The 10,148-nt window shown below is 40.5% G+C and overlaps 1 protein-coding gene across 2 annotated transcripts; it reads right to left on the minus strand.

Annotated features, from left to right (window-relative positions):
- Positions 1-1,691: 1,691 nt before the first annotated feature.
- LOC115859111 (histone-lysine N-methyltransferase SETMAR) lies at positions 1,692-9,888 on the minus strand. 2 transcript variants are annotated; one of them, XM_030867783.2, is made up of 2 exons: positions 9,737-9,888; positions 1,692-2,683 (listed from the first exon to the last, which is right to left on the minus strand). In XM_030867783.2, the coding sequence occupies exons 1-2, from the start codon at positions 9,809-9,811 to the stop codon at positions 1,844-1,846; spliced, it is 915 nt and encodes a 304-aa protein (XP_030723643.1). In that variant the 5' UTR covers positions 9,812-9,888; the 3' UTR covers positions 1,692-1,843. The 2 variants fall into 2 exon arrangements, with proteins under 2 accessions (XP_030723643.1, XP_030723642.1); XM_030867782.2 differs by having other exon boundaries at positions 9,695-9,888.
- Between the last annotated feature and the right edge of the window lie 260 nt (positions 9,889-10,148).

Here is a 10,148-nt window from a genome sequence, read left to right on the forward strand (position 1 = left end):
CCCCGGTCCGGGAAGATCCCACATGCCGCGGAGCGGCTGGGCCCGTGAGCCGTGGCCGCTGAGCCTGCGCATCCGGAGCCTGTGCTCTGCAACGGGAGAGGCCACAACAGTGAGAGGCCCGCGTACCGCAAAAAAAAAAAAAAAAAGACTAAACTCGTGTGTGAGTACAAAAAACTCCAAGGGTCTATATTCAGTGAGTTCTGTCTTGGAAGAGACATCAAGATGGAGGATGCTGCTCGTGTCCTAACTGGAGTATTTCTGATACACAGACGGTGATATTCAATAGATACGGAGCACAAGGAAGAAGGAAAGGGTATCTGGAACATCAAACAGTGAGCCACTCATGTTCCTTCTGACCATTTCCTTATTGCCTCTTAAGTAGCTCAGTTACTAGAAGCCCCTGTGAGGAGGAGAAAGGCCATTTTAAAATGAGAGATACAAGCTGCCTTACAAAAAGCAGGACTGCTTCAGAGAAATCAGTTATAGAGGAAGGCTGGCAGGGAGAAATGATGAGTTTGGAGGAAAAATTCATTGTTTTAGACACTGCACATTTGTAGTTTGGGGCATTTTATGTGTACTCTACTATCATCTATTCACATGGAACCATTCCTGATAATGCTATGTGAATACGCAAACCCTAACATAGTTATTATTTTAACAGTTTTATTGAGATATAATTCACATACCATACATTTCATTCACTTAAAATGTACAAGTATCCTACTTATGATATCATACAGGAGTAGAGTGTTATATATAACATGGGTCCCTATGATATAACTTTGAAAGCACAGAGTCTCCTGGTGGTAGGGTCTAAATGTACTAGAAAAAGAAATAATAGATTTTTGCCTCTCCAGAAGTTTAAATTGAATTATAAAACTCCCATCACCTTTGGTGGTGTTGACAGGGTTATTTTCATGTCGTTAATACATGAAGTGAGGCTGTTTGAAGCATAACTTCACAAGCCTTGAAGTACAGCAGGTATATAGCAAAAATTTTACAATTTGTTTCCTTTTATGACTTTTTGTTATACGTGGAAGTCATTCTCATGGTTATATTTTTCACTATTGGTGATAATCATTAGGGTTTTAGCAGGTGATAATTAATCATGCCCTTTTCCTTGATATGTTTAGAAACAGATGAGAAATAAACTGCTGGAGTCATACAGAAATGAAAATACCAGCCTTATTACTGATAAAATTGACTGGAAAGGAAGGTTTAGGTATTCAGCCATCAGGGTTTCCTTGGATCACTGATTAGGTTTGGTGCTAGTACTAGAAAGTTCAAAATAACAGTGGCATAAATGACGAAGACACAGTTTCTCACCGAATAGTCCAGAGGTGTCAGATCAGGGCTGGTAGAGTGTTGGACAGTGTACAGCCTCCAGACTCCTTTCAATTTTGCTGATTTGCTATGTGTGGCTTCCTTCCCCAAGGTTATTTTGGGGTATGGCATGGATGCTTCAGCTCCAGGTATCATGTATACATTCCAGCCAAGAAGAAAAAAGAGTGGGATAAGGGAAGGATATCTCCACTTAAGGGCACAACGTTTTCCCTCATATCCCACTAGCTATGACATAGTCCCTTAGCCACATCTCACTAGGAAAAGTGAGCATTCTCGGCAGTCATGTACCCAGCTAAAAACTGAGAATTCTATGATAGAAGGGGAGAGAGAGTGTTGCTGGACAATCTGTAGTCTCTGCCACATTCCTAAGTTACAACCACTGGGCTCCCCTACAGTGAGGGGCAAGCTCCTTACCACAGAGCAGAGACTGACCCTGAGGGTGAGCTGCTTGTAAGAGGGGAACCCAGGAAGGGCTGAGCCAAACACACTCGATTCCTCCTCATTCTCGTCCACTGCGAGGCCAGACACGCTTCTGCTCTACTTTTCCTTCCTCACTCGTGTTTGGCTTTTCTGAGGGGCAGTACAGTGAGCTGTCATAAGGCAGGAACGCAGCACATGATTCAGCACCACAATAACAAGGTTTCCTTAATTTCCCATTATCCAACCTTTCTTTGTCTTCACTATCCAGCAGATTAAGAAATCTTCCTGAATAGTCATAAGAGAGTTCTTCTTCTGGCACAATGTCTTTGGCTGCAAAAAGTGCCAACTTTGGTACCATCGAGTTGACTCGGACAGGAATCATCAATAGGTTTGGCTCACAAGAATGGTTAAGGAATCTTCCAATATTTCCTATAGAGGTAGGATCAATGAACGTTTCCATTACCTGCCCATTATAAACATGCTCCCTGACGGCTATAATGTAATTCGAATCGTGTATTGTTTGTAACTGAATTCTTCTCTGTACTTCTGGGAATCCTAAAACCTCGCCAGCATATTCACAGACAAACCGTCCTTTTGGTATAAAGTCCAAGGTACGAAGTCCCCAGCCTTTGCGATCTGTCTTGAACACCTGGAGGTGGAACTGCAGACCCCGCTGGACCACTCTGTTCCTGCAGTGGTCGCTGCACTGACACAGGACATTGCATTCAAAAACTGGCTCAGCGCACTTTGCTTCTGATCCTATGTGTCTGAGGCATAAATTATCATCATAGTTCTTCTCACGACGGAGACAGGAGCAAGTTCCAGGGAGGCAGGGAGTTCTGAGACAAACGCATCCGGGAAAGGTTATCAGAGTGGGATCAGTGTCTCCTCCAGGCCCGGCTACATGATCAGGAGTATACTGCAAAAAACAGAAATACTGTTAAGTCAGCACGGCAGGTCATATATCTCACCTGTATTTCAAGCAGCTTTTGGCTGAGACAGTTTCTAATTCCAACAAACAGAATGAAACAAAAATGACAAAATGCAATATATTACAATATTGCCTGAAAACATCTCTCTCCAATTTAAAAACCAGGGTTAATTTTTAGATTTAAAATTTGGTGGTTTCCTTTTAAGCAGTGGAAAAATTTATGTATTTTTCTCTTATCAGATATTGAAAAATTTGTAATCCATTTTGTTTCCCTGTTAGCTTTAGGTGTCAGGAAAATCAGTGCTGAATTTAGGTTTTGAATGCAGTTATGTGTTTCCTCCTTGGCTTTTATCTCTTTCACATTTATCTGATAATACAAATGCATATATGTATTTTTATTGTGAGTTACCTCAGATCCTTTTTGGGGATAAGAAAGTCATAAATGATAAATCAATGAAAAATGGCCTTTGGGAGAGAGTCTTCCATTGATTTTTTAAAAGAATTTTTAAATTTGAAGATTATCTAAATTCTTATATATTCTCTCATGTTTTTTAAAAATGCTATTACCTTATAGTTCTATTTGAGTCTTCACAAAGTTAAAAGCAGAAATTTGGCAAAAAACTTGCAGAGATAATTCCAAAAATTGTCACATAATGTTAATAGATATTAAAATTTATTGTAGATATATTATGTACATGTAAAGAAATCCTGTTCTTATTAAGTGTGAAAGGGAGTATACAAAAAAGTTTCTGTCTTTTACACGTACCTGTATTTTCAAAATGTTACATTTATAAAATGTTATGATAAAGAAGTCTTAAGTCTAAAGTGTCTCTGTGAAACCTGACCTCTGGTTATTGCCTCACTGGCAGAATGAAGCATATTCTCAAACCCTGAAGATTACAGTATCTCTCATGAGCCCAGCATATTTCTTCATGTGTAGAACAATTCATTTATTTATACTTGTTTTGTTCCAGAAAGGATTTAATGAAGCTTACAAAGAGGGAAGATAAATGAACAATAGGTAAGGAAAGTAAGGTGAAGGGAAAAATAAGTCGAGAGAGCTTAGACACACTAAGTGTGCAGCAGAAGTAGACTGGACATTTGGCTCTGCCCAAGAACAGCCACTGCAAAGAGGGAAATATAATTAGATGTATGGCTTGTACTGTCTGTAAGGAATAATCTCACTGTTCAGAAGCATTGACTGTTTCTAGTAGGGAGATGGGAGAGAAATTTGACAAATGAGTCTGTCTAAACCATTCTTTACCAGGACGCAGTTTCATGGGCTGTTTTTCATTTCATTCATTCCGACCCTCAATAAAGGCTGTTGGCATCCTGCCACATGAAGTCAGTAAGAGCAGTTCTGCAAGAGACCAGTCGACAGAATTTAGCATATCCAGAGGAACGTCAATTATTAGTCTTTCAGTCAATTATCCATTAACATTGTGTCAATACTTTTAGAAAAAGTATTGAGCAGCATGTAGTTATACTCCCTGTGGAGGCCTTGGTGGAGCTATGCAGTTAGGTGCAAAATCCTATACTTTAAAAAACCCTGAGCTAGCGGGGAAGGATTGACATCCTTCTGTGAAAGAGTGGTGAGTGGGCGTACCTGTGGGGGAGGGGGAGAAGGCCAATACTGCTTAAAAAGTGATTTGGGGGTGGAGAGTGGAAATAGCTTCTCCTGTTTGTGTCGGTTCTTACAGCTTTAGCTTAGCAGAGATGTCATAAAAGGATGAAGGATGGCTTAGAAAAAGATGCCCCATCAGTCAAATTCAATGACTGCTGTCTTTTACAGAATCTACTTCCAGACTTTAAGAGTCAACTTAGAAATGCTTACTGAGACATTTTAAGAAGTGCTTGTAAAATGACGATTTTACTACCACTTTGTTAAACTTTTCATGAAGAATTCTTTTCACTTGATTTGTTCTTAAAGGTGCATAAATTTTAATGTACTATAGAAATCATTAAACTCTAAGGTGATTTATTTATTTTTTGATGCAGATAACCACTTTTAAAATAAGCTCTGACTTACTGTAGTTTTCTAACCAGGAGAGCATATTATTCCTTGTTGAACTTATTTGCATATGGATAAATACTTTCTGGAAAAAATACTATTATTTGCTTATTTTTACTTTTACATTTAAAATAAGATTTTGGAGAATCTGGTGATACATTTTTAAAAATTCTTCAATTTAAACTTTTTGCACAATCTCAGATCCTTTAGAGACTTAGATTACAAATGGTAGCTGATTCCAAATGAGCTGCAAACACCGTCCAAAGGATAATAGAGACTTCTGGATAATCTTCCTGTTTAAAGAGAATATATTTTCCCCCTTGATCGATGTAATCATTGACCCTGATACCAATAATAATCACAAATCATTTTATCTCTATATGTTTCCACTTTCTCCTTCGTAAAAAGGTTGGTTAAATACCATTCCAAAAAGATATTTTACCTGATTTAGAAAAATGGCTATACTAAAGAATAGTCTTTTGAAAACTGTGGTCTGATTTAACATATCATTATGTAATCATCTATCTTTTCAGGTATCTACATATTGAAAAGTTAATTATATTTTTCAGAAATAATCTGACATTTTATTCAAATATTTATATGCCATATAAACTTAAATTCTGCGTTTCAGAAAGCTAATGTTAAGTGTGTTACAAATTAGGAATCAGCTGGCATCAGCTTAAATACTCCCCATTTGTAACACTCTTTCCATAGTCTGTACCCTACTCCCTGGTACAAAGCCCAGGACCAAACTGATCCAAAAAGGGTGTTACCCTGAGGGGTTTTTGTGCTTACCCTAAGCCAAGGAGAGATCAAATCCTGGACATGTTTTAAAATCTATGCAGCATCTATTCTTCTTCTGATGAAAGCATCCTGAGTCTTCCCAGGGGAACCCTTCTCATTCTTGTCTTAATGGTTTGCATGGGGCTTCAGGTTGGGTGGGCCCTAAACCTGGCTAATCAGAACATCGCTTGCTCTTTTCAACAGTATTTTTGGTTCATGGATGGGCACAGGACATAAGCCAGGTCAATGAAATATAGTTCTGGGACTCCTGCTGAAAAAATTAGGGAAGAGGCATTCTTTTTCCACTGGGTTTGCTAAACTACAGAGTATCCATCAGGCATTCCCAAGTTGTACGACACACATAAGACCTACTGAGTGTGTGGCCCACCGCAGGAAAGGGGAGCAGGGGTGCGAAGCAGGGAGGTGGTAGAGAGAAATATCTGATGACACCTTGAGAGTTCCTGGATCCAGAGATGCCTACAGTTAACAGTCTCGGACTCTGCTGTTATATGAGGAAATTCCTTCCCTTTTTTGCCTGAGTCAGTTTGTGTTGTATTTACGTTTCTTGCAAACAAATGAGTCTTGACTAATAAACCCAGGGTGGAAGCTGAGAATGGTTCCAGGAAATGGCTGGAAAATTTAGTCAAAGATATAAACGGCTAATGAGCAATGAGGTCTCCAACCAGGAGGTGAGAATGGAGCAAAGCGTGAAGGAGGCTAGCCAGGAAAACTGTGACTGTGGCCTGAACACGGGGCAAGCAGTGGAGAACGTCTTAATGCAGAACATGGAATGTCCTAGAGGAGACACATACAGGACTAGGATCTTATTAGCACTGTGACCTTACAGCGAGTGACTTGCTAAAGTATGCGTTGGCAACTATAAAAGAGGGACACTACCTATATCTGAGGGGGGAAAGGTTCTCAAGAAATTTAATGAACATAACACTATACTCTGTGTGGGCCACTTTGTACTTTTAAAATAGTAACTTTCTTAAATTCTTCTAGATATTATTTCGAGATTTTATATTTAAAACATCATATATTTCTGGCACATTAAGCTCTCTAAACATTCCCTTTCTATTTCTCTTACAGGTTTCTATGAAGGAAATAAATGTGAGAAACCACGTAAAAAGCTTTCTCTAGTGGCTGGCACATTAAGTGTTCAATATGAATTATGCAGGCTATCTAGTAGGGTGGTGAAAAAAATAGGTTTGGAGTTAAACTTCTCAGGTTTAAACATACTCAAACCAAAATTATGTTTGGAAAACCATATGATTATAGTCCTACCTCCATTATTTATCCATCTTGATGGGGGGAAACTGAGAGTTGACCCAGCACAGACTGCTTTCAATCATCAGTAAATATTACCTTATTGTGTATTGTATGCACATGCTGGGATTTAGAAAGAGCAAGTCAGAAAAATACAAAGGAGGACATGAAGAATGGGATTTTTATCATTTTTTCAGTAGTTATAACAAAAGCTTTACTTTTTCCTGGTATGTATCAAAGTGCAAAATTGATCATGTAAGAGTTGAGAATAAATACAAAACGATCAGTGCAAAATGCACTAGAAACCAGATCCTTGAAGAACTGGATGGAGACTTCACATTTTGTGACAGAAAACTTGAGAATTTTTTTATAAACTATGGTCACCCAAGAAGCCAAAATGTAAACAGAGGACAGCATGTTAAAGTGCAATTATATTGTACCTCCTTGGCTACAATTAATTTCTCCCTTATCTGAAGTAGACCTGCACTTATTAATAGTATGAACTTTGGGATCTAAGTGGCATAGACTGTTGGGCTCTAAGTGTGTAGGTCCGACCTTCCTACCAAATGTCTTAAGGAAAGGCATGGTCAGGAGGTTTGGGGTATGGAGTGGTGATAGGGGTTGGGTTCCTATCCATAGTACTAGGCACAGAGCAGGGGGCTCAGGAAATATTATTTGATTGCTTAATTGAAGCTCTTAATAATTTTTGATTGGAAGACTAACTTTTCTGAGTCACATTCTGTACCAAAACCCCAGAAACTGAAACATGACACTGCACAATATTCTGGGCTTAAAATCTAGGCCTCAATTCTGAATTTTAAGGAAGTGCTGTGGAAATCTTCATTCCATTTTTGGTTGTTTTGAAACACCAGCTACAAGAATCTTTGTACTTGGCCTCTAGCCCCAATGAGTTTGTTTTTTCTCCAAGCAGCTATTAGGAGACTGTGAGCCAGACAATTCTTGTCAAGGTCATGTTGAGACCTTAAAAAGGATATTTGAAGCTGGTTTCAGAAACCTGAAAAATGGCTAGATCCAACTCTTAGTTCAAGAAAATCAATCGGTTTATTTTCTACTTGTCTTTTGACCCCGATGGCATTATGATGTGCTTGTTTCCGATCTGAACATTTGAATGTTCTTTTTGCCTTTTCATACAGGATCCAAAGGCAAACTAGACACAAAGTTATTTTTACTCTGAGTTTTTCATGCCTTAATTCTTATGTGTGCACATGCCTGTGAAGGCAGGGTTTGGGGCAAGCAAGCTGTTCTGACCTTTTGTAAGACTGGTATTGTGCACCATGAATATATGGAAGCAAACTAGTTGAAGGCCCTTTTAGGCTTGTTATTTACATGTTTCAAGCATGTTTTATCTTCTTGGTAAGACTATAAGCTCCTTAAGGAATGGATCCTGTCTTCTATTTGTAACTCTAAGTCTACCTAGAGCTGTGCATACAGCCAGGAAGCTAGAACACTGTAGGATTGAGTCTTAGTCTCCTAATTTTCATTTATGCCCATCAACTATAGGTATAAGGATCAATCACAAGGCTTCCTCTGCCCCCCCATATAGTGCTTTCCATATGCTCTTGTAAGCTCAAGGGCAGGAATTGTATTGGCACCATCTTATCTTCTATGCCTAGCTTAACACAGTGCCAGGCACATTATAGGCACTCAATTATCTTTTGAAGAAAGAGAACATATGTCAATGTTTTAGACCAGGCATTCAGCAATGTTTGGTCTTCAATAAGCTTTTAGGGATCAGTGTTCAATATGGCGCTAGCCACCTGTATTATTAATGATAAACTGCCTAATGTAGTTTGAGGAAAACTAACCATTTCTAACATTAATAGCCTGCTCTACTCTTTGAAAACTGCTGAATCTGTCCTCTTACTTGATTTTCAAAATAACCCTAGGAAGGACAGACAGGGTTTGATATCAATAATAGGTGTGACAAGGGCACTAAAACTTTAATTATTTTCATTTTGCAGACGAAGAAACTCAGGCTCTGAGACATGGCTGAGATGCTAAGCCCTGAACCTAGCTCTCCTACTTCCAAGTCCAGGGCTCTTTCCACTCCAACCAACAATCCTTGTTTTTTTTTTTTTTTTTTGTCATTCCTTGTTCCTTAGGCAACATGCAGGCCAAGGTCAAAGGGATGAGAAGGTTGGAGCACAAAGGCCTTTGAGGTAATAATAGTAGGTAACATTTATTGAGTTCTGTCAGCAAACCAGGAACTGTATTTTACTTGTAATTCTCGAAGCAATCCGGAGAGAGTTATTACTATTTTAATCGCACACGGGAGGACTCTAAGGCTTAGCTGAGGCTATTTATATTTGCCAAAGTGCTCACAGCATGAGGGAAACCTCAACTAAATGACTCTAGAAGCTAAGTTTTTAATCATGACACTAGGCTAAGATCCGTTAATGGGCCCCATGGCTTATCTTACAAACAAGACATTTGAGACCAGAGAGGCAACTGATTTGCCCCAGATCTCAACGAGTTCTGGGGACAGAACCAGGACAAAAAGCCAGGTTCTCACGGCTCTTTCCAAGGGACCTCATGAGACCTCTGGTTTTGCCTTCAGGGAACTGCCAGTCTATGGGCAGAAAAGAACATGTAAAGGTCATTGCGAAGGGTTAATGGGAAAAGACCGAAACCTGTGAACTATTTAAGAGCTTTTCCCGCTAGCAGACTGTGCGATCGGGTTAAAAAAAAGGTCTAGAAACTTGGAGACAACAATCGAAGCACTACCACGTAGGGTAATTGAGAACTGAACCCAGCTACCACTTACCCCGGCAATCCACCTGAAAGGGCGCCAACCCCATCCCCGGGCTGCGCGCGCAGCGCTCGTGACCGCCTAGCTCCGCCTCCATAGAAAAGGGTACCGGCCACGCCCTCGGAGGCCGCGCGCAGCTCTTGGGCTGGCCGAGCCCGCCCCCTACCTGAAAGGGCTCTGGCTCTGTCCCTGGGGGCCACGCGCTCACAGGCAAATTTTCCAGGCGGCGCGCGACGTCCAGCTGCTCCGTCAAGGCCTCAGGCTCCTCCTCAGAGGCCGCCATCCCGCAGGGCCAGTTCTGCACGGCTTTAGCGGCCGTTTTGCGCCGACACGATGCGTCTACCACCTAGACTCTCTTGAACCTCGCAGAGGGCGCTGGGAGTCGGGTCCCGGGGCCGCACAGCCTCATGGGAGTCGTAGTTTTTATCTCCCCTATCAGAAGTTTGCCTGTGAGGGCGTCACCTCCCTCGACTCTCACTCTGCGTTCCTTGACTTTTTTTGGTCTGGCTCGGTTTTTGTTTCGAGCCAGGTGCACAACAGATAATACAAAACCTTGTAAGGTATGGACAAAGCTTTGGGAACACACAGTGAAGTGCTTGAATTTTTCCTGTGAGCCCAGG

The sequence above is a fragment of the Globicephala melas genome, chromosome 11 (genome assembly GCF_963455315.2).
Source record: "Globicephala melas chromosome 11, mGloMel1.2, whole genome shotgun sequence".
NCBI classification, from domain to species: Eukaryota; Metazoa; Chordata; class Mammalia; order Artiodactyla; family Delphinidae; genus Globicephala; species Globicephala melas.

Coding starts and splice junctions, on each gene's coding strand:
- LOC115859111 (XM_030867782.2), bottom strand. CDS start 9,811: ATGGCGGCCTCTGAGGAGGAGCCTGAGGCCTTGACGGAGCAGCTGGAC. Junction 2,684..9,694: donor CAGAGCCAGAGCCCTTTCAG/GTAGGGGGCGGG, acceptor TGTTTTTTGCAG/TATACTCCTGATCATGTAGC.